The following is a 26,073-nucleotide window of genomic DNA, read 5'->3' as shown; positions in this document are numbered from 1 at the left end:
CTAACCTTGCAAGCTGGTAAAATTACTGCGCTAGTAATAGTTACTAACACTTTGGACCAAAATGGGACTAATTATTTAACGCTGAGTAAACTCCATCTTATGCATCATTTTCTTCAGAGTTTCATGCTATACATAACGCTGGTAATGGTTATAAAAATATGAAAAACTTTGTGCACCGACGTCATTGACTGTTAACGTTATCAAAGTTTAAATGACGTATCTTTTCTATTTTTCTTTTGCTTAAGTGGACTTTCCTTAAGTGTAGTGCAGAATCCAACCGTCTATCCGTCCCTCTGTGCCTGTGTCACCTCGTCACTTCGTCCCTTTTCCCCAGCCAGCAAGCCAGGGTGCACGGGAATTTTATTACACTCAAGTTCAAATTATAAATCCATTGTGTTCGAAACCATTTTTTTTCTGGTTAAAATTTCATACCCTTTTTTCAAACAGAGAAAAAGTAAATAGTTCTAGCAAATTGTATATTTGCAAATTTATCAACTCTGATAGGAGGGTTTATCTATGTTTTCATTCACTTTACGCATACATATCATAGATTTTGGTTCAAGAAATAAATATTGTATTAATTACAAATGTCCTTTTAACGCAATATTGACTACCAAATGGTTAGGGATTCTGTCATCGTAAACCAAGCTAAGAAAATATGAAAGACGGGAGAAATTTGCGTAGGCTTATTTGGCATTATCGTCTAATAGGCGTAGAATACATTAAATTATCTAATTCAATACGCTTATATGGAAATAATAATAATTCTTTACACACAGTTATTGGATGAAGTGTCTATGTCTGCAGTTTTGTTACTTTCAGGTCGTGATATTGGCGTATATGTTTGTTTGCATTGTATTTAACTCAATTTCATAATACTGCTTGGAAAGGTCAGCTGTCGTTGTCAAATCTGCATATGTACTTTGTTTCACAGCTTTGCTGTTGACATCTGCGTAATGAGATATCTTTGCCCCTGTTCCCTGATAATCATTAGTAGTTTGATTTTTAATACTGTGTGCTGATTTCGTCCGGCTCATGCTTACAATGATGAAACCTGAATAACAATAATATTAAAAAATATCAGATTTTAATGCCCATATTTTTTTCTTTTTCTATTTCAAGATTATTTCTTGAAATGTTTGGACTGACCAGGAGAAGAAGGAAAAATATAATTAATTGAAATAACTGTAAAAACGAAAATAATAACAATATTACTATAGTATACTCTCCTCTGATAAATCACAAAAACTTAGCGCCTCTTTTGTATTTACACTAGTCGATAATGGAAAATCTACTCAGGAAGGATAATAATAGAAAAAAATATAGGTTGTTTTAGGAGTTTTGCTGACGTCAGCAGTGCATATACAAAATATATTTTAAAGAAATTTTTTAACTCGTTGCCTGTAATATGTAGAGCTTAAAACGGCGATGAAAAAATATATAGGATTATGTGCTTTTGAAGAACTTATAAGGAGATAGATATTGAAACGGTGATCAAGAAAATGACCATTTTGTTCCGAAAGAGACAGGTTGACCAAGTTTCAAGAAATTGGTCCTAATTTTGTCCCTGGGAGTTCCTAGTTACCCGTGTGGGACATGACGTCAGTCTATTTTGTGCCTTAAAATAAAAGTGCAATGCAACGATTTTACCAATCTTAATATACTTTTCTTTGACGTTACTATTGTTTTAGCGTCAAAGCTTAGGCTTACAAAGCAATATATAGGCGATGTTTTATAGAATTTGTTAAGAAAATCACAGACTGACAGCCGGAAGCTTCGAATTCTTATAAGAGAGTAGTCAATAAGAGCCGTGAAAAAATCCAATTATGCAAAAAAAACAATGGAAAAATATATATCAGTTAAATTTTGATGGCGTCTGCAGAGAACCGTCAATACCCAAAAATGTTTTTTGACAAACACCTAAACAGGTGTAGCTAAGTGCTCAAAAAATTGTGAGATTTAAAATGTTGAGTGAAAAGTAGAAATACTTTGAGTTTATAATTTTATGTTTTGTGGTCAACATTTGTTTAAGAAGACAATATGTAAGATTATCATGCACCTCAAGCGGGAGCGTCTGATAGAATATTTTTGAACATTCGTGCAGTTGTTAGCCGAGAGTCGAATATCTCAGCGGATATCCGATATCGAATATCTGCTCGAGATATTCGATAGTCTCTCCGGCACTTATATGTCTTTTATAAAAATAGTTCCTTTAAAAAATTACATGCATGTCAATCAGATGAGAGTTAAAACTAATTAAAAATAAAAAAGTTATCAAACAAAGGATGTATTATATAGCACTCCATCTTTTATTTGTCTCGATATTATTATTATTATTATTATTATTATTATTATTATTATTATTATTATTATTATTATTATTATTATTATTATTATTATTATTATTATTATTATTATTATTATTATTATTATTATTATTATTATTATTATTATTATTATTATTATTATTATTATTATTATTATTATTATTATTATTATTATTATTATTATTATTATTATTATTATTATTATTATTATTATTATTATTATTATTATTATTATTATTATTATTATTATTATTATTATTATTATTATTATTATTATTATTATTATTATTATTATGAATATTTTAAAAGGATATACAAATCAGTTAAAAACTGCTATCAATCTGTGTCCTTTAAATAAAAATAAAAACCTAAAAATATATAGATATAGTTAAAATATTAAATGTACACATTATAAAAATATTAATAAATAAAAAGATGTTTAGACTTCAAAATATTTAAGTTTCTTGTTGAAGTCCTTTTCGGCTAATCGGATCTCTCTAGGTAACAAGTTATAAAGCTTTGCTCCCATGGCGAAAAATCCTGACTTTGCAAACTCCAGCCTGACCTTAGGCAAAACAAGCAGAATATCTTTGTTTCTTGTCGTTTTTCTGTGACGGCTTATTTTAAAATAATCTTGAAAATTCGAACATACGTTTCCTTCAATGCATTTTCTTACAATTTTGATTGCATACCTATATAAGTCATTTTGTATAGAAACCGTTTTTGGGAAATTGCATCGTACTTCCAAGCAAACAAACAATACAATAAATTGAACAATACAGTTATATCTTAATGCTGATAAAATTATGCTCGTGTAGATTGCAACAGTAGCTTCTGGTGTTAATAACTGTCTCAACCTTTTCAGAAGGTAAAGTTTAGATGTGGCTTTTTTCAGTTTAACATCAAAGTTCGTTCCAAGGTTAAGGTATTGGTCGATACAAGTATTGAGATATTTGTATGAATTTGTGCAGTTAATTTTATTTCTGTTGTAATAAATATCAAGTTTCTTAGGCCCACTAGCGATACGTTTTGCAGTTCCAAGGAGCATGCATTCTGTTTTATTCTTCTTTAAATTTATAACTAATTCGTTTGCTTGGAAGTACGATGCAATTCCTTCTAGATCTTCGTTTAACAATTTCTGCACTTCTTCTGTCGTTTTTGCAGAAACAAAAACTACAGTATCGTCAGCAAATTCAATAACGTTGCAATTGATCAGGCAGTCTTCAAAGTCATTAAAAAATATAAGGAGAAAAATAGGTCCCAGTATTGATCCTTGCGGAACGCCGCATAACACTGGTCTGATGTTTCATTTTGAATTTTTACTACTTGATGAAGTTCAAACAGGTAGTTAGCGAACCGTTTTAGAGCATGTCCTTTTATTCCATGATTTTCTAATTTCCATAATAAGTTGTCATGACCCAACGTATCGAACGCCTTGGATAAATCAATAAGAAAGCACCTGATAAAAGTCCTTTGTCGCCTGCTTTTCTGATGGTGTCAATAAATAAAGTAGTCGCTAGCTCCGTTGAACGCTTTCTTCTAAAACCGAACTGTTTATCTGTAAGGAGGTTATTCTCTTCCAGGTAGTTCATAAGTTGGTGTTGAACAGCCTTTTCTAGTATTTTAGAAACAACGGGGAGTATAGATATAGGTCTATAATCATTTGCATCAGTAACGTTTCCACTTTTGTGTACTGGAGTTATTTGCGCAGTTTTTCAATCTTTTGGTACAGTTGCTGTTTTGAGGGAAAGGTTGATGATGTATGTTAAAGGTTTTGCTATTTCTTCCCTACAATCCTTTAACATCCCATTCGGCAAATCATCTATGCCGGTAGCTTTTTTACGTTTCAGGTTTTTTAACTCTTTCTGTACAAATAAATTCGAAACATACCCAAAGGCAAAAATAGTTTTTTTTTTAATATTACTGGGACGCGGAACAGTCCATACAAATTCTTTCAACGGAAACGCGATTTTCTTTAGTTTGCCTGCTACTGTGGCAAAAAACTTGCAAAAAGTGTTCGAGTTCAAAGCAGTATTTTCTTTGACGTGTTCTCCTGTTATAAAAGGAATAGATGAATCAGGTATACAGGTACTCTTTCCCGGAAATATTTTTTTGATAGTTTTCCAAAATTTCTGTGGGTTGTTCCTGTTTTCAATTAAAAGATTTTGATGGTAATCATTTCTCACTTTTCGTATTTGGTATGTACAAGTGTTTCTTAGCTGTTTGTAAGAATCCCAATCAGTAGAACTTTTCGATCTCCGGAATTTACGAAGAAGTTGATCAAGTACATTCATATTCTTCTTAATATCAGCTGACAACCAGCGGTATAAAGAACCCTTGACTCACTTTGTTATAATGGGTGCGTGTTTGTTGAATAGCGTTGTCAAAATGGTTCTCAAATATTTCCAAGCGTTATTTACATCGTTCGTTTGATACAAAGGTTCGAAATCGCATGACGAAAGATATGTTTTTAGTGCATTTGGATCATACAGTCAATAATTTCTGCATAATTATGGTTCTAGGGCTGAAACGATTGTGATTTAGTTTTCGTATACAACCAATAAGATCATGATCACTCATGCTTAAAGCAGCTGTTATAGTTTTTGAAATGTTTTTATCGTTACTAGATAACACTACATCTATCAAAGTACTTGAGTTATTCGTAACCCTTGAAGGACTCGTTATTAATTGTTTTAAACCATTTCTAGCAATGATATTTTTTAGTTCTTTGTTGTCTGATTTAACAAGAAAGTTAACGTTTATATCCCCAAGGAGAATTATCTGTGATTAGAACCTTCTCAAAAGTTTCATTAAAATCTTTGGGTAGATATTTTGAGGTATCCGGGGGTCTATACACAGTGCTTACAATGAAGTTTTTCGAGTTTTTGATACAAATTTCGATCCAAATTGTTTCCAGTTTGTCACTGTCGATTTCTAAATGTTTCTATTTCAAGTTGTTTGAAGTATACATTCCTACGCCACCACCCATTCCGTTTTTGCGACATCTTTGAACAAATGTATAACCCGGAATATGATAAAGTTTACAATTATCATTTCATCCGTCTAGAGTTATGTGCGTTTCTAATAACGTAACAATGTCGATATGCTTATATTTTTCCAAAAATAGCGATAAACTTCCAATGTTGTTTAATAACCCTCTTATATTTTGGTGGATGATCTTAATACCATTCATGTTACTAAATCCTGCCATAGCATCTGGTGCAGGACATGTTTCCACATCTCCACACATAATAAGCAGCATAAAAACTAAACATTTCCGAGACATGTAAGGTATTTTTAATCTAAAACCTCTGTTTCCATTTCTCAGCAACAGCAACATTAAACTATTTTCTCTCTTTAACGAACTAGAATATTTCGTTGTAACACTTGAATTATTTAAACCACTAACAGATTGATATAGAATAAAAATAAACACAAGAGAAACACATAACACGTCCGTCTTGTGTACCGCCATCTAGTAGTACACAAAGGATAAAGCAATCAGATGGAGAGCTTAAAATAACTGAAGCGCGAACGTTTTAAAACAACAAGTAACAAGAACAACAAGACAAAAACAAAACAAAATAAAATAAAATATGGAGAGGTTTGCCACTTTAGATAATGATTCCTTTCCAATGGTGCATGATAAAACAGATATTCAGCGCGGTAAAATCAGATATCGTAATTATTAAGTCCCGCTTTGTTTATATTCGACTCCGCTGAATAATAAGTAGATACAGAAGAGTTTCCATAACTCGAACAGCCAGGGGGAAAAGGAAACCGTTCGAGTTAAGGAGACGTTCGAGTAGTAGAGGTTTTCAAGTTTTTTCAAAATTTTTCCCTTATTTGCCTACCAGATGAACAAAAACAGTATATTAAGTACCTAGTCTTACTTATTGGGGGTTCTGGGTTGGTGAAATACAAAAACAGAGCGTTTTAGTTGCTTTTTGCTCAAATTTTTTGAAAAAAATCAGTTATAATTGATTGTTTACAAGTATCATTATAATCTCGTTTGATGTTTTTATTTAAGTCCTTTAGGGAAGCCAACATTTCTTCCCCAAATTTCGAGAAAACGCTTTGAAGCAGTTCCTTTTTCAAGCTCTTTGAGGGTACTGTATTTTATTTTACAGGACTTGTTATCGGCTCTACTTCTTTTTGACCCTGCCACAGAGGCCATTGTCAGATTGCTATGAAATTTTGTTTTTGAAAATTGGTTGAGAAAGCGTTGTCGTTCGAAACACAAACAAAACATTCAAATCATGCATTTGAACAATATAAGGCCCACAACACACGTAAACATTAAAATATGAAAATGATAAAGAGTTAATGATCAGGAAAACTTATCAATTTTTTTGAAAATGCCACAAAATTCGAGTTATGGAGTCAAAAACCTTCAAGGGACAAAATAATCTGTTCGACTTAAGGGAACATTCGAGTTATGTAGGTTCGAGTAGTACAGGTTTTTTTATAAGAGTTTATTAGGAAACTTTTACGGTGCCAACGATTTCGTTCGAGTTAAGGAGACGTTCGAGTAATAGAGGTTCGAGTTATGGAGACTCTACTGTATACAATAGGTAAACATAGGTTATTGAGATTTATTAACCCGAGGTGATTTATATTCAACGACGCGCAGCGGAGTTGAATATAATATCACCGAGGGTTAATAAATCCAATAACCTATGTTTACCTATTGTATATATGTTTTATTATATACCCAAAAGAGAGTGTTTCGATTTCTTTGTTTTGATGTTTTTGTAAAAAGAATTTTCTCGACAAAAAAGTTCCCGCCATTTCACGTGTTTGGAAATCGACCAATCAGAAAACGGACCACTAAGAAACAACCAATCACAGTTAATTACGATAAAAATTAATGAGGCGGAAAGGATAAAATCAAAACATGCGTTTACGAATGTTTTTGTCAAAACTATTGTTACGTCACAAGCATTGAATAATACGGGTGGAATACGATTATTTATTCAATGGCTGTTTTTGCTTACGGGTATATAATAATTACGGATATTCGATTTTACCTTGCTGAATATCTGCTTATTATCACGAAAAAACACATCTTTTGTATAACTAGATCTTAACCTTGTAGGATGTCGTTTTTTATATTCTTTTTAAACTTTTATGGGAGAGTATAATTTATGACCGAAATGATTAATTCTTCCACTTTTGACATTTTCGCTAAAGACCGACATGCACAGAAGAATAATTACAAGAATATCTTGAGTATATTAATATTTTTCCTTTGTTTCCCCGTGTATCTTGTAGAAGAATAAAAATTCTTGAATATTATTCCGTTATTCTTCGAATAAAAAAACAGCTGAATCAGCGAGAAAAGAATATTCAAACAATGAGTTGTGTACAGCATTAGCATACTTCTATTGAAATATGACGTAATTGACACTTTATTTTTCGAAACTGCGCTCTTACTCATATGAAATGAAAAGATGTGAAAGAAACTTCAGTTATTGTTGAGTTGAGCCGTAGTAAACACAGCGTTTTTTACAAAACATGACGAGCTATGGTAATCCAAATTCTTTTTAAAATTATTACGTGGAATAATATATTGTTTTATGGATCCAAAATTGATAGATTAGCCTTTCATGCGACTCGCCAGTGGCCAAGAAACGAAGAGTAATAACTAATTTTTCAGGGTAAATTGGCGTTTTATCATTGTTGTTTGCTTGACCAACTTCGGCCCACCAATTCAAAAAGTTTCTAGAGAGGGTAAAAATGTCTGTTAGTTATAGCATAGCGGGTTTATCTTATTATACCTCCCTGCCGGAATGTACACCCTTGAAACCCACGATGTAACCTCGTTCCCAGGGTCCTTTATAAGCCATACAGCCCTGGGTCAGAAGTTGCCCAACGACACGTATACCCACAATGCAACATAGAGGAACATGTATTTAAGTTTGCAGGCAGAAATTACTATGCGTCTGATATATGCTTACCTCAAACCTTACCTTAAATAACGTCAAAAACTTTCAAAATCTCTGAGTCTGAGTTCAGCAATTAAGCCATGATAAGCGCCACTATATTCATTAACCCAAATTGTGCGCTTTTTACGAGGCTTTTTTCTTTTACTATTTTTAATAACGCTATTGCAAGAAGCAATGATAGTAATGAAAAGAGCAGCTTCTTCCTCGAAGTCATCCATAGTTGCACTCTGACTGTAATAATCTTCCGTGTATATGTTTGAGAAATAACGAAAGAATATGAAATTAGTAGCCAGGTGTTACAATATTCTTTTAATATTTTTACGTGTATTTACCAAAAAAATATTAGAAGAATATTAAAAGAATATTCTTCTGTGTATATCAGCCTTAAGATTCAAATTAAATTATTGAAGTGGGAGTAAATTTCAAATAAATATAAATTTTAATGATATACCCTGCAATAAATCATTATACTTGTATCAGCATGTTAATTAATCTTTTATGCATTATAAACATTTACAACAATTTCTAATTTTGACCCCCTGTCAATGCATTGCTCGCTAATTGAAAAAAAAATTGATTGCTTGATTGATCGATATTTTTGCCTGGTCAGTTTATTATAACATTATCAATGATGTTATTGTCACAAACATTTGTACGTGGGTGCATGCCGCCTAGTATTCAGCTTTTGGCGCGTTCTCAGATGGGATTCAGTTTTATTCAAAAAACGATGATGGAAACTGAGACCTTTGCGTTCAGTGAATCTTTTACGGGAAAAAGTAAGTATGAGCTTGTTTATTTTTAACTTTCATTGCATATAGTACACAGTATAGTTGTTTTATAAAATTCATGTTTCTTAACTTGCAAGGAGCCTGACCCTGTGTAGCAAGTAAACAGTAAAAATTTGGTAAAAATATAAACAGATCCATTAGCTGCGTCCCCTCTTCTTCTAATTTTTTCGACTTATACAGTTTGTACCAAAATACTGATTTTACAGCTTGTCTGTCGTAAATTATTACAGCTGTGTAATAGAAACTTGCAATCACAATTTAAGTCATGAACAGAAAAAATGACATACTAACCTTTGTGCTTGAGAATAACAAAGATAATTGTGTTTAAAATCAGTGTGGCAGCTAATGTGACGATTGCAGTAATAATGTTACTTGTAAATGGATCATCACCTGAAATTGAAATATTTATTGATAACACAAAAATGCTTAGATGCTTGTGTTAGCAAATCTTAGTAAACATTGTAACTGTTTTAAACGACATAACAAGAAAATACTATTCTTGATTTAAAATTTTTAAAATTTTTAAACTTCATTCAATAAACGTTTCGTAAAACAAAATTGTAATTAAATTTGGGCAAGGTTGCCAAAAATCAATTGTTTTGTAAGACATTCATTTATGTTTTAGAAAAACTGATCCGGAATGCACAAAAGTTACAAAATTTTAAAATACAGCCTGTTTAAAAAGGTTTACCAATATTACATATCCTGTGTGCCACTAGTAATTAAAGATTTGAGGTGCTTAATTTTAATATGATTTTAAATCTTTTCATCCTATAAAATTTGTCATTCAGCATTTAATTAAAGCAGTTAATTCCTGTGGGTTACATCCAATTATTACATTACATGCTAATTTTAGTATTTTGAGGAACTTAAAGTGTGATTACCAGCAAACATCATATTATTATAGGCATTGGGAAACTTTATAACGAATTTCATTTCATAGACTTTTAAAATTTCCAATCTTATTCGGAAGTTCTCAAATACTTGCTTATTATTACCCTATCCCTAGGTAAATATGTTATTAATAGGGTCTAAACACCGGAAAATCAATGTAAAATGTGCATTTACATGTTGCCTGTACATTTTGTCCTGCATTGTTCGTTAGGCTATCTGGTAACGAGGTTGTAGCATTAATTCTACTGGCAAGTTTTCCACCAATGTTCCTCTTGTTTGATGCCCAAATGAAAACGACATCAACATATGAAGAATTGCAGAGTGTAAAATTTGTGCTGGAAATGTTATACACAGCTTTTGTACCAGCAAACTGCAAATGATAGCTGATATTACATTTCCCAGTATCTTCCGCATCCCAAGTGACACGAACACAACTTGCATTGTGTCTGTAATATAATACTTTCGAAACCAATGAAGGTACAACTATGAAATAAAACACGCAAAGAAAATTAGGCCCAAAATAGGGCACTCAAAAAACTGAAAAAAATAAAAAAGCATATATTAATATTTGTGCTCACATTTAACATCAATTTTGAAATTTCTTTCCATACTTCCTAATGTATTAGAAGTAACAAATGTGAAGTTTTTTCCACAATCTTTGCGAGTGATAGGTCGAGTCCTAAAACTGTGTTTGTATTTCCTGGTTGCTTTATTAATGACAGAAGGAGTAGATAAGGTGCTGAAGTTGTCTTCTCCTATTTTCCATTTAACATCAGGTATCGGATATCCACATACCTCAGGTCCTTCTGTAAAAACACCACTTTCGATTGCAGTATAATGATATGGATATTTATTGTCGCAAAAGTTTGGTCTACCTGTAAAAATAACGAAACAACGCTTGTCATTCGTTGCTAAATTCTAGAGAGAAAATGAATGCTGTACTTTGCTAAATAATTAGGTTATTAACCCTAAAGCAGATAAAAGAAAGCAAAACTAGAAATTGATACATGGGATATATGAAATATTTATTTTAAAATAACTTTTACTTCATCTTTCCTCGTTACGTTTGCATACTTCTTTTAGAGTTGATAAATCTATTATTTATTAACTACAATTCTTCCAGACACACTCTTTTTTCCTTGTGGGTAAGTTTTTAAACCTCAAAGTTTCATTGTTAGTATTCACAGTTAATTTCAACTTCATAAAGTGTGGTAATTCTTCTGGCAACAGAACGCACAGATTTCACGCTTTTTAGAATCTTTTTAAGGTGTTGCAACGTTTTGTTCCATAATATGGATTTTGATGGAAGTGCTTTTAATATAAACCAACATTTTCAATTTCATGAAAATGTCCTGTATTGATGCAGAAATTTACGTTTAGCCAGGATGTTCATTAACCGTATATCACCATTGTGAAAACAGTTTGATTTGATTTTCAAATCTTGTCCTGATATTCTTATAAAGCATATTTTTATAAATCATGTTCTTATAGAAAATATAGCCAGTTCTTTTTCGGGAAATCGCGAATATTTTTAGTGAAAATCGCAAAAAATAACTCACAGAGATGTGCAACATTAACTTAGTAGTGAAAAAGACTAAAAACTTAAAGACTGTTTTTAAATTTACAAAAAGGGTAATATGTTAAGCGGTGACGGGGAAATAGATTTTGTCGCTGTTGACAGTATTGAACAGTTGGGCCACTAAAAGATTGTCTCAAGGCGGAGGAATCCGTGAAGAACACGAGATATGCTTCATTACTTGTAATGTCGTAAATTATCAATAGAATTAGAATTTCATAGTTTATTATCTTATATTATCTTTTTTTCCATTTTCAAAAATGTTTTTTAAACCTATCGATGTCCTGTTACTAGTTACTCAAATAATTTTAACGCTATTTGGTCCGGGTTTTTTTAAACATATTAAGACATGAGTTGACCATGGCGTTGCGTCGGACCCCTTCTCCGCCACAAAAAAATTCGATAGGTTTGTCTAATATAAATCAAACTTGGCACACTTACAGTACGTCATAAAGGAAACAAAATAGTAAAAATAAATTTCTGCTAATGTCCGCACTATTTGTTTAAATTTATCGAAACTTTGAAAATTGTTCAAAATACCACTATTTGCTTATTTCTAGAACGATTTTTTTATATTCTGTTTAATATCTGTGAGAGACAAATAAAAGTTATTTAATCCCGCTTGTCCTGATTCTTGGGTAAAATCTGATGAATTTAATACGTCTCTAAAATTTTCTAAGAGATTTCACTAAGTGAAACAAAATTTTGTTGCAAGATTTGAATTTAAGGAAAATCCCAACGAAAGTTATTATAACTTCCTGATTATGCGGACAATGTTGTTTAATCCTATCGGGAGTGCGGGTGGGCAAAAAATTGTGAGGTGGTTGGTTGTTTCGTTGATTTAAGATTCCTGTTTTTTGAAATAATTTTTAAAACAATAACGTTTCTGTAGTAAATCTTAATCATTTGTGCACAGAATTTTTGTTTTTCGGTTTTCAGAAAAACAATATAATTGGCAAATTAGGTTTAAAAATGACAAATTTATGTTTTCATCTGCAATTAATTGTCATGTAAGTAATTTGGCATGATTTACCAGACCCGCAAAATGTTAAGAAAAGTATCTGGTGAAATATCAGGGACAAAGAAAATTTTGTCGTCATAAAAGGTCAATGACATAAAAATTTCTATCACATTGTACTTGTCCTATTAATTTAAAGAATCCACTGAATCTCTCATTACACCGACGTGAGGGATACCAAACAAAAACCTACAACACAGTAATTTGAATTTTCAAAACCCACATTTCAACCTCGACCCCGGGCTCTTTGTCTCTTTTATAACGGGATGTCAAAAAGAGAAAAAAGCCCTGGGATCGAGGTTGCTCACAATCTGCATTACTCTATGTTTATAACCGCCGAAACAAAACGTCTGGAAACATAAACATGTGCAACAACAACAAAAAAATTATAAAATAACAATGGAATATGTCCAAAAAAATCAAAGGTGTCTAACAACCGCTATGTAAAAAGCGAAATACGCTAAAACGATATACTTGCTTTGTCATTCCAGAAGAACACCAGGGAAAAAAGGATATCAAACATTAAAAAAATCCAACATTTATGTTAAGTCATACAAAATCAGCTATTCAGTTTATTGTATACGGCAAACCTTCCAAAGTTGTACTCAAAATATAAGAAATTATTAGTTGAAAATCCATAAAAGAGAAATATAAAAACTGGGATCATTTGGTATATTGTATATCTACCGAAATATTTCAATCCAAAATAAAAAAAGAACAGACCCAAATTTATAATAAAAAAAATCACGCATAAAATCAAAGATGATAACAGTGCAGCGTTTTCGAATTTAGAATCGAATATAATTCAAACGATCGTAACGTAATGTAAACATTGACTTAAGTTTAGGTTTTAGGTTTATCACACAATCTGTAGTGTTAAAAACAGTAACAACGGAAAAATTACTTTTTATAGTTTATGTAAATTTTTCTCTAGGATATACACGCTGTTTTTATAAGAATAGTGTGTTTTAGTTTCAGCCTGGATGTTCTTCACTTTTTTGACAAATGCTATCCTTATTGTTCTCAATATGTTCTTAGCATGACTATGGCCTTAAATATATAATGACTTAATAAAATAAAGCATGCTATAAGCTACTATAGCTAGCTAATGGCAATTTCTACTACGTGTAACCAAGGAGGTTTATTGCTTGGACACAAAAAAGTTGAGTTCGTTGGATATACAATAAAAAAAGTAAACTTCTAATCAATTTTGTGCGTCATACAAATGTATTTAAAACAAACTATCAAGCTTAGATATATTCTTAGGATATTCTAAACTTCTGACCCATTTTTCACAGTATATTCTGGCAAAATAAGTGCTTAAAAAATATTTTCCGGCTCAACACGCAACAATAACTTAATATTTAAGTAAAATTTAGCTCTGAAAGAAACGGCTAAGAAATCGTTATACACCCAAATTCATTTCTCTATCAAATAATTTAAACAACACACCTGCTTTACTTTCGCTTTCTCCGTAGGTCGCTAGCTAGGGTTCTCTGAATAAATATCCAATCAGCTTTTCACTTCGATTACTAAATTTAGTTTCATCCCAAAGTAAACGAATTGAAAATGTATAGCTACAATTGTCTGATGCATTTTCAACCAATTCTTTCTGTGACGTTACATCATCGTACGTTTTTCTTCGTTTTAAAAAATATTTCTGACAGCAACATAACTTTTTGTTTGTTTTTTACATTGCAGATTCGAATTACATTCATATACGAATTCGACACAACCTCGGTCTCAGAATACAAAAATGGACAATATAGAAGAACATATAAGCTTTAAGCTAACCTCATGATGAGTAAACATTGGCATGCTTTGTTTGAAATAACTTTGTCCAGGATTAATTTGAAAAAGAGACGACTTTCTTCGCTTCGGTTTTCTTTTTTTAGTTGATAAACAACTTGTTTCCGTGAGATTCGGCGCGCACATGGTAAACCGGGGGTAAAATTAATTTATTTTAACTGTATCGACCCAGAACGGCGTTGTAGCCTAAATGACAAATGGACCCCCTGTTTTCTTATTTGGCGGCTTAAACATTTCTTTATTAAATTTTAGCGTACGGCCACGTCATAAGAAGGTCACCCGTGATTTGCGTGTCCTGGACTCACATAGTTACTCACGCAAGGGAATTAATATATAAGACTAACAGTTTGCCCGTGGAAGAATCCACTGTATTTCTCATTTAATTCACCTAACAGATACACGTCCATCAAATGACCCAAAAAATGAAGGTGTCCAGCAACGGCGACATGTATATGTGACATTTAAAATCTAAATCTACTAAAATTACTTGCTCTGACCCTCTGACAATGCAAAAAATTATTCGGAAAGAAGTTTACCAAAGCATTCTAAAATAACTTGCATGCTGTTTTACCATCAATAAAGTCTTACACAAAATTTCAAATCTGACATAATATTCTGTCACAAATGTTTACATAAAATATATATAAAAAATAACAGCTTGCATGGTCCAAAACTAATTGGCAAAAAATTTTTTTGGCTAATTAGTCAAATTAGAAATGAAAAAAAAAATTGAGTCATAATGAGTCATGTTAAAACAACAGCAATCAATCTAACAGTTTATTTTATGTCAATTTTTGCACCAAATTTTCAACACAAAAGACAAATTCTAAATAATACTAAATTCTCTTATTCTGGCCCATTGCATACCAATGGTCTCCCAAAAAAAGTTCAATCAAAATGTAAAAGATGAGAGGTTAACAACAAAATTAAAGTTTGCAAAATTTAATTCTTTTGGTATATATATCTATTGCATATGCCCTAAAAACAATATTTTAATCCAAAATGCCAAAGAAAAACAGTTTGCAACAAAAATCAGTTATTTTGATGTTATTGCATACACTTTTTCCCCACAAAACCTTCACATAGTGTAAAAAAAAGAATAGTCGTAGGGAGTACTTCTGATTCAACAAAAATCAGTTTTTTGACATTTTGCATGTTGTCCTTACCCATTAAATCTTACACAAAATTCCAAAAAACTACGATTTGGAACGCATCAAATTTAAATCGGGAAAAATCAGTCATTTCGGTATGTTGCACAGAGTCCTCCCACGTAAGAATTTATACAAAATATAGAAAAACACAGATTTCAAGGTGTAAAACCTAATTATTATTCTGCGTATGGTCCTTCCTCACAAAATTAACATAAAATGTCAAATGTCAAAAAAAAATTTTATATGCATATATGCCTTCGACAACAATAAGTTAATCCAAAATGTCAAAAAGAAGAAAAAAATAGCTTACAGTACAAAGAGTATAAAATCGAAATCAACAAAGTAGCTCTTTTGTTGTATTGAATATGGCCATACGCACAAAAGTTTACATTAAATGTAAAAAAATGGTTGTGTTTAGTAATTCTAAATCAACAAAAGTCAGTTCTTTTAGCATGCTTATTTATATCTTTGCCCACAAATTCTTACATGAAAAAGTTAAAATCACAATTTGGAACAAATTAAATTTACATTTTAAAAATAACTGTACTTTAAGAATTTAGAAATAGGAAAAGAACTCTGCAAACCAAAAAAAGAATCAGGAAAAAGTTTAAAATTTTGAGGGTTAATAACGTTTGATGGCTTTTTTGGGCACTTTACTTTTTGTAGAAATAATTTCAGAGTTGAATTTCTCAAAGTCAAATTCTATAAAAATTAGTTCTTTCGGTATATTGCATGATCTTTTTGCCACAAAAGTTAACACAAAATTTTAAAAGAAAAGCATAATAAAAATAAGTACGATATCTAAGATTATGGAAAATAATGATAACGAGAATCCTGATGAAGAAAACGAGAAAGAAGAGTCTGAAGAGAAGATGATTTTAATTCAATATCGTGGGCGAGTTTCGGAGAAATTTAAAACTTCTATGAGAAAGTTGAATATTCCGTGTAAAATTATTTTCACATTGAAAAAGTTGAAAAGTTCTCTGCCTCCATTGAAACCTGTAATTGAAAAATGTTTCAAAAGTTGTTTGGTATACAAAATAGAATGTCCACGATGCAACTCGTGCTATGTCGGACAGACGAGCCGACATTTAATCAAACGACTTAAGGAACATAAAAGAACTGGTCCGGTGGGAAAGCATTTCGACGATTGCAATAATCTTTTAACAATGGAAAATGTATCAATTTTATGTTCATCAACACGGAACGTTTATCATTTAATGACTCTTGAGGCGTTAATGATCAATTACATCAAACCGGTTTTAAATACAAAAGACGAATATAGAAGCAGAGCATTGGTAATAAAAATTTAATTACCTTACTCTCTTCTAAACTCGTTTTGTTTTTAGATTTTCTTGTAAATTTGATTTGTTGTAGTGTGAGGTGTAGTTTATGCATGATATGTTGAAAAATTTTATACTTGTTTTTAACTGTTTTTAACATTATTTATTTGCTTTTAGACCTGATGATGGATAATGTTTATCCGAAATATATTGTCAATAAAAAATAATAAACATACTCATTGTTGGTCCTAATATTGGTATTTTATCGTGAAGCCACAATGTTTTCATCTTAAAAGCAAAACAGTTTGTATTTATTATATACATTATGTATATAAATGGAAAGTCACCCCGGCCTTCCCTGTATACATATTTTACTCTAAATGTGAAAAACCATGTAAATCCTTCCCCGCCTTCACCAAAAAATAAAATAAATAAATACATAATCAAAAACCCCCGTAAATACTGTAATAAAATCAAATGTGAAAATTACGTAAATTTTCCTCATAATGTCAAAAATCTCTGTCACATAAGAATTTTAAACAAGACAGGTTTTTTCCGTGTTAACATGTAGTACTCCCTCAAAAAGGTTTAAACTTTTCTTAAATAACACGAAATGTCATAAACAAAAACATTTGAGTCAGAACTTCTAGAACAACAAAAATCACCACACTTAAGCTACAAGTATTACTATGTTAAATAAAAATCATTTTGTCATATTGCATGCAAGCGATGTAAGTTTAGTTATATACATAAAATGTGAAAAATACATTATATATATATATATATATGTATATATTTGCATAAAAAAGAGTCCTTAACCATCCTTAAATATATCTTAAAAGGTGTTATGGCTTGTTATATTTTCCAATTTAAGCTCAAAAGGTCTAGTTAATAACTTACACCCATATTCCTAAGAAAGACCACTAAGATAACTAGCTAAATGTAATAGCAACATAAAACTCACAGGTTAGCTAGGTACTGGGGAGCTTTAGTTTAAAGACAACATTAGCTAGCTACAGCAGGTAATAGCTGGTCAGTTAAATATAAACTGGAGACTTAGCTAGGTATAAAGTAGATAGCAATTCTACTTCCTAGCTAGCTAGTTGTTGTTAGTTGATGGCTTTATGGTGCTAGCTAAAAAACCTGTCTCGCATCAATATTATCATCAAAACTGAAAAAAACATGAACAAACCTCACAGAAACCTTGCTTTGACTAATTTATATAACCATGCTCTTCTTCAAATGTTTTCTTCGATATTTATTTCGAAGGGAAGAGTACAAAATACTCAAAAAGAACAGCCATCTTCTTTGTAAACACAATTTCCGTTCCTTTATGCTAGGAACTTCATTTAACAGTCCGTGTGTAGTCTGTAGATAGATAGATAGATAGATAGATGTGCATATTTTGCATCGCTAGCCTCGCAAATATCGAAGGATATACCCTGTCTATTATTTCCAGGAGGGGCCATGGCGTAGATGGAGAGTCCTAGAGTATTTAATGCTCATTTTGAGCTACGCAGACCCAATATGAGCCCGCGCTCTACTAGACAACTCCCGGCAACATCCAACGGCCCACACAGTGCCATCTTCCCAATTTCCCTCACATGGCTTGGGTTAACCCGGGGCTATGGTAACATTCACTCGCCTATGTTGAATCGCCGTCAAGAGGAATCGAACCCCGGTCTCCCGCACAGAGTACGAGAGCTATAACCACTAATCTGCGGCGCCACAAAATGTGAATATCGAATCCCGTTAATTCATATGTAGCATATACCTATATATGTATTCCTATATAGGTATTTTGTCATATGGTATATATATTTATATCGTATATTGTGGCGCTTATATAGTTATAACTTATATGTGATTTCTATGAAGTAACAGTATAACTATTATGGTAAAATATTAACGTAACGCCACGCTTTGGCAGGCGCATGCATGATCCGTAAGAAAGTGACTGGTAATTGTTTGTCCTTGGCCTTACCATGCGCACACACACACACACACACACACAAACAAGGCATATTAATATATAGATATGATGTTCATGGCTCTTTCTGTTGATTAAGTTCTGTAAGAGGGCTTAGAGAACCTCTCCCTCAGGCTTATTTCGTTACCACTCAACGAAAACAGCATATACCATTTATTGCTCCTATTTTAAAATCTCTTGAAAGGGAAATCTTCTGCATAAACGCGCGTCCTTAATAATTACTCAGTCACGGATTATTAAATGCAATTTTTTTATCAACGAATCACAATCTGTTATTGGTTTATAGCTGCTTTTCAGGATTTGTGGAGTGTGAGTGTGAATATCGAATATTTGGAGGAAAATATTATATGTGTTATCAACGTTTTGATAAAAAAAAGTGAAAGACGCTAGAAAATAAACAGACTAGTTTTACAGCCTACCTCTAACAATGACATGAATGTCAGATTGGGTCGTTATTAAACCATCATTTTCAATAGCTACATCAAGTTGAAATGTTCCACTTTCATTATATTTCACATCCATTAAAGACATTGTGTACTTCCCGGTACCAAATGTAGCAGATAATCTGTTTTCACCAAATAATTTTAGACCCTTTTTCTTGATACTCCTGTCAACAAGTATTGGATTAGTGAAATCAGGTGACAAGTAGACACTTCTCGAAACAATAGTATCACCGGGAGATACGTTTACAGTCCATACTAATTTCACGTTAGTGCCATTAAGTACAGTGACTCCATTAGCTAAAATTAAAAATAAAGATATGACTAAATAAAAAGGAAGCAACACTAAAAACGTTTATGTTAAATCCATTAGCTCTGCCGGGAGGGCGAGTGGTGGAAAGTGCCTGCGGCTTTTTTGACTTTTGTTCGGCACGTAAGTTATATAATTATTTAATACATGTATGTTACCAGATGGCAACTACGGTGTTGTTAAGGACACATATGTGTCTTAGGGTTAAAATAGAGGCCAGTTTTAAAGAATATAAGGAACTAGCGAGCGTTATCTTGAGCGTCCATAAATGCTATATACAAAGCATGTAGCGAGTTAATGATCATTTTTAGCTTTATAGTTAAAAAATGAAGTCATTATTGGCAGTTTTGTTCCAGAAATTCAAATTTACTGCAAAATTGTCGAAATGTCTCCCTAGGCATATGTGATTTGCGATACCAATAACATCTTTAACTATTTCTTTCCTTAAATCTGTTTATTACCTAAGTATTTTCAGATTTTTTCACACCGTGGGCACTTTATGCCCTCACCAACCGCTGCTATACTAGACAAAAAATCCCCAGTTTTAATATGGGTAAATTTATGAAGTTTGCCCTGGCTTTAAAAGCTTTGATGGGCCTAATTATAAAACTCACCATAACGGGAATTCATCAAAACAAACTTCTCAAACCATATCGAAGAATAAACACTACAAAATTTTAAACTCCATTTTCGTTTCCTGCGTGTATTTTCTTCGTACAACCATGGAATGAGAATATTCAGAATTAGGATTTACAACACCGTAGTGTTGGATTTTAATAACATAAAACATTCAAAAGTTTCTCAATCAAAATGAAGGGCAACAACGTTCGCAGTGCTTCTGCCTTGTTGTTGAAATTGATAGGCCCTGGAACAGGCTGGTCACATGATCTCTTTTAATTTATGATAATTATACCCGAAAAATAATTTATGAACAAATATTGCCCTGCGAAAAATTATTTCTAGCCTGCGCGGGAGTTTTATGTAAACAAAAATACAACAAATATGGTGGTTGATTTATTTTGTGAAGTGGAAAAAAAGACCAGCTAAAGTTTTGCATCAACTTTACGGAGGCTCGTCTGAGAAATATGTTATAAGATACCATTCTTAGTTCTACATGATATAAAGCAAATTTATCTTGATAATTAAATCAAATCTCAATTAATTGCTAGTAGTCATCTATATTATAATACCCGTATACGAATGTCTGTCTGTCACGCAAAATAGCACCGCGAGTTGAGGTATTAAAAGGACGGAATAAACCGCGATTTTTTCACGTGCCACCGGCTACTATATATCAATTTTGGTAAATTCATTACCCTACGTGGATACAAAAGTCAATGTTGTTTGTGAATGTTTGAGTCTAATTTTATAAACATTTTGATGACAAACTAGCTGCATTCTCTTTAAATTTTCTGTGCGCAAATTATGAGTTAAATTATCTGTTACATTTCTAAAAAACATTTTGTTGACTAAAAACTATTTCATCGTGACGTGCATTGCTTATAATCACTAAACCTTTTATGCAAATCGACAGGCAAAATAATGTAGGCGGTAAGCCGTATACCAGTCCATTCCAAACTTTTTTTTCAGGTATTGGCACCCTTTCAAATTAATATATATATATTATAACATGCATGTAGTTTATATTTAAAACACCAGTAAAAAGATGCTAGTTGCGACAGTACAAAAGTTTTCAACCATAATTTGACTTTTTCACCTAAAATCTGCATTTTTTCGCCTGTCCATTTTTCTGATTTTTTCAAGGCACGCGCAAGAATCTCGTAAAAACGTGAACTTTGGAACACGTATATATAAGTAGGTCAATATAATAAGCTTATTTGATATACTAACCAGGCCCATGGAATGTACATTAAGTGAGACACTAAATGTAAACCGTATTGCACTTTTATTAACATTGCCTAATAAATGCAGAAATCTCTCACGAATTTGTAATATCACTAATTTGATTCCTATCTAGAGTTGTATTATATTATTTTTTGAAAAATTTTATCCGCTTACTTTATGTTAACTAATTTACCTTCACTGTGTAAAAAACTATAGATAAATATAAATCGGTAGGGATGGTATTGTTTGGGTACGTTCAGTGTTTTTTTTTTATAAAAAAACAATTTTTCAATGTTATCTTGAATAAGACACGTTGCATTACAAGCATTTTTTCCACTAATAAAAGCGTTTCCAATGTTGTCTAAGAAGGTAAAAACCTATATTCCTGTCAAAATCGAGCGCAAATAGCACTTATTTTCGTCCAGTGTCTGTAAAAACAACTAATTGACCGGTACCGTATAATAAATATCCCCCAAGAGTTGCGGTACCTATATGTTTAATTAGCTAAATAGCATATTGCGCGTTTCAACTCTGGTGAAACGTTGCCGGTATGTATATTTATTAAATTTAGCGCCATCTCATCACCACAAACTTTCTGATAGTATGTTGTGAAAAAGGGACTCGAAAGATGAAAAATTGTTAGTCCTGGTCATCCTTAATATTTCTTAAGTTTTAGGAAATATGAAATATTGTTACTATTACTGATAGGTAAAGTATTTTTGGTTCGTTTCCGTCTTATTTCTCATGTTAACTGGTACATACCATCCAAATAGGAACGCATCACACTGTCTAAATTAAGAAAGGATAAAGGTATTACGATCTTGCCAGCTGACAATGGTCGAACGACGGTCATTTTTGACAAAAAGGATTACCTTGATAAATGTTATGACCACATTAACAACGGTCCATACGCACGCCTCAAACGAGATCCAACAGAAACTATCAAGCGTGACACAAGGAATATCTTGATACGTTTAAATAAAGACGATAGCATTGATGATAGGTTGTATTATAAACCTAGACTTTCAGAGACTATGGTCTTCCTAAAATCATAAACCTTGAATTCCTATACGCCCAATCATGTCGTGTACAGGATCCCCTTGTATAATTTAACGAAATATCTAGCTTCCATTCTTAGCAATTACACAAAGAGTGATCACTGTAAAAACTCGAAAGAGTTTTCGGGATTTTTTAGAAACATACAGATCGAGGCGACGAGTGTATCGTATCATTTGACGTTACTTCACTGTACACAAATGTACCGACAAAGGACACATTATATATCATCAGGGAATTACAGCTAAATGATGATGTGTATGAGAATAAAACACGCATCCCTATAGACAAACTGATGTCCTTGGTCCAAGTTGTACTTACAAAAACATGGTATTTATTTGACGGTAACTTCTTTACGAAAACTGACGGTGTGGCTATGGGTGGCCCAACTTCCTCTGTGGTAGCTGAAATATATATGTAGGCTCATGAGACTACAGCCTTAACAACTGTAGATCACGCTCCAAGAGTTTGGAAAATATTTGTGGATGACGTCTTTTTAATAATTTAAAGAGCACATCTAGACACATTTCATGAACATATCAATAATTTTCACTCAAAGATTCAATTTACAATTGAACACGAGAAGAATGGTACGCTTCCTTTCTTAGACACTCTAGTGTCTTGCAACGGTGGTAACTTATCAGTATCAGTATACCGCAAACCAACTCATACTGATCATTATCTGAACTACACATCTAATCATCAAATGTCCTGGAAAAGAAAGTGTAGTGTCCTCATTACTGCACAGAGCAGTCAATGTAGTTAGTGAAGAGAATGACCGAAAGAAAGAGTTATCTCATATGAACAACGCCTTACTTGCAAATGGGTACTCGAGACAAACCGTTAAAAAGGTTGAGAGGAAAATCAGGAACAGAAATGATAAGAACAGTGACGGGGAGGATGCAGAAAATGAACCAGTAGCTACAGTGTGTATGCCGTATATACCATAGACAAGTAACATACTTCGTCGGGTATTGAAAGATCATAAAATAAAGTCAGTGTTTCAATCTAAAAACACGCTACGTAGTATACTGTCGCATCCGAAAGACAAAATATGTCTGAAGAGTTAATGTAATATTGTCTACGAAATCCCGTGTAAGGATTGTGATGATGTTTATGTCGGTGAAACGAAACGAATGTTCAACCAACGTGTGCAAGAGCACAAAAGAGCCGTACGCAACGCAGATACAGACAAAAATGAGATTGGGGACCATAGCTGGAAGAAGGATCATGTTATTGACTGGGACAATAAAAAGATCATAGACAGAGAGACTGGTTGGACAACAAAAAAAAGTGAAAGAAACCATAAATAGTATAGGCAAAAATACTCACATCAATAGTATTTCCTATCAACTTCCAGAAATATGGTTACCCACACTTCGGAAAGCGAATATTTAGAAAAAAGTGCAAAATGGTTCGGGACAAACGTAACAAAAAGCGAACTTTTAGAAAAAGAAACGTAACATAAAGAGAACGTTTAGAAAAAAAGAAAAGATTTTAATCAATCTATTGCTTCCATCTGGGTCCGTAAAAAAGTTAATTACTTTAATTGCTGTGATCTAATTATCTCTTCAAATAATAAATAGCCAAAGATGATTACGATCATTGCCCGTCGATGACAGCTGTAGCTGTCGAAACGTAGCTTAAAATAAACTCGCTTGTTCATGACATGATAATATCTATATTATTCAAGGAAAATAAGAGTGTGACAAATTTTAGTTTGGTATAAATTTAGTACATTAATAATTTAGGAAAACTTTGGAACGAGTGGATGTATCAGGATATAAAATTTGTATGATTGCATGTTTTTGTTTACTTTGCATTTCATTTAATTTTGTAACGCTGGTGTTGCACCACACAATGTTTGCATAATTTACAGAGCAGTGTATTGCAAAAATATGCTATTAAAACAAGTTTTAACTAGTACAAATTTTGCTTTAAAAACTATTCAAATATTCCTTGCAAACTTTTCGTCTAAGACAATTTCTCTACAAGTAAAATTATTATCACGAATAACTCCTAAGAATTTTATGGAATGTGCTCTTCCTAAATTTATTAAAGTACAGTTTTTTTTTTGCAATGCCCATTCGGTCACTTTGAAGAGTTTATTATTCACCATGTGAAAGAGTGTTCTTATATTTTATATTCATAAACCTTGAGCATTTTGGAACTCAATAAAAAATTGCTTTGTGATTTGTTTATCCTCCATTATAATAAATGCATGATTTCCTGTTAGATAAATATTCTTGTTGCAAAGAAATGCTATATCTACATTAGAATTGAATTTTCAGTGCTTTTTTTTTGACTGCTAACGACATCACTATGAACGTTATTAAAACCTAGACTTTAATTTAATTGCACTTAGCTAATAGCTTCAAATAATTCTTTTTTATTTAGATCATAATACCCAATTTGTGTGTTCTAATCATTAAGAAAAGTTTACAGAGTTTTATTCTGTTTAATTTTGTTTCATGCATTACTTCATTGATTATAATTCATGTTATCTTCGCATCTTGCTTATGATCACTTATCCAGTCGCTGTTGTAAGCATGTTTAGAGCGTTTCTTTATCAACTCGAACCGATGTTTATAGCTAATCTTTTTATGTTTGTTTTTTTTTAATTTCAGGAGTTCCTTGCTTTAAAATCTTTGCATACAAGAGTTGTTCTTTTGGGAGGATTTTACCTTACAATGACATACAATGTTTTGGTTTTAACAATTTCTGTTGTTGGAAGAAATTTATTATAATCCTGATCAGCTCTATTGTTCCTAAAACGCAAGTCCCTAATCAACACAAAATAATAGACAATTATTAAAAACAAATAATTTTGTTATATATTGCACACAGATGTAGGTATATGTCACGAGAACTAGCAAAACACGATTTGATTGTACTGTGTGTTATCGTGAAGAGTGGGTTAATGGCACGAATTTTTGAGAATTTACGTAGAAGGCACCTTTATTGCACTGACATGAGCGTCAGTAGGAAAGACTAAACACATAGTAAAAACAATGTTTAAACTAAATTTAAATTAAGTATTTGTATAAAATAAACCGTTTCCATTTTGTGATTTACATATAATTTTTTAAATTCTGCGTTTAGAAAATTTTGAGGTTTAAAACAAATATCCTAAACAGATGCTGGTTTTTTCAACCCTATAGTCTTAAACAAGCTATGCAACAGTTTTTTGTTTCCTTACAGATAACGTTTGCATGTAAACTAATTATTCATAAGCGTAACAGGGCCTTGAGTTTTTATTTTGTTTATACAATTTCTATGCCTTTGCAATACCTATACCTTTACCACGACAACCAAAATACGACATTTTGGCCGATTTATAGTCTAAGTTACGAGTAGACATTAATAGTAATAACATAATAATGAGATAAGAGCCAATTTTTAGAAAATACTAACAAAATAGAAAAATTTTCGTACCTGCTTGGCTTTTAAACATTACAATATATAGTAATGGTAAAATATCGATACATCTTCTACATTTCTGCCAACATTTAGCCATGATCAGAATTAAATACCAAAAGTTGTAGCACATCTATATCAAACAACCCTTTCATTAAATTCACAAATTAAACAATCCGTAGTTATCTCTTAATTACATGTCGTTATTGTTTCATTTGAGT

The 26,073-nt window shown here is 32.1% G+C and overlaps 1 protein-coding gene across 1 annotated transcript; it reads right to left on the bottom strand.

The window, feature by feature from the left end:
* Nucleotides 1-773: 773 nt before the first annotated feature.
* On the bottom strand, nt 774-21,280 carry LOC130636868 (uncharacterized). The gene is made up of 9 exons (XM_057446717.1): nt 21,252-21,280; nt 20,856-20,984; nt 20,530-20,610; nt 20,149-20,201; nt 19,204-19,524; nt 10,536-10,832; nt 10,132-10,440; nt 9,355-9,453; nt 774-1,054 (listed from the first exon to the last, which is right to left on the bottom strand). Exons 1-9 carry the CDS (start codon nt 21,278-21,280, stop codon nt 819-821), a joined length of 1,554 nt encoding a protein of 517 aa, XP_057302700.1. The 3' UTR covers nt 774-818.
* Between the last annotated feature and the right edge of the window lie 4,793 nt (nt 21,281-26,073).

The sequence above is a fragment of the Hydractinia symbiolongicarpus genome, chromosome 3 (assembly GCF_029227915.1).
Source record: "Hydractinia symbiolongicarpus strain clone_291-10 chromosome 3, HSymV2.1, whole genome shotgun sequence".
Lineage (NCBI taxonomy): Eukaryota > Metazoa > Cnidaria > Hydrozoa > Anthoathecata > Hydractiniidae > Hydractinia > Hydractinia symbiolongicarpus.
Note: the sequence above shows the minus strand (reverse complement) of the source record. Positions and strands in the feature narration are given on the sequence as shown.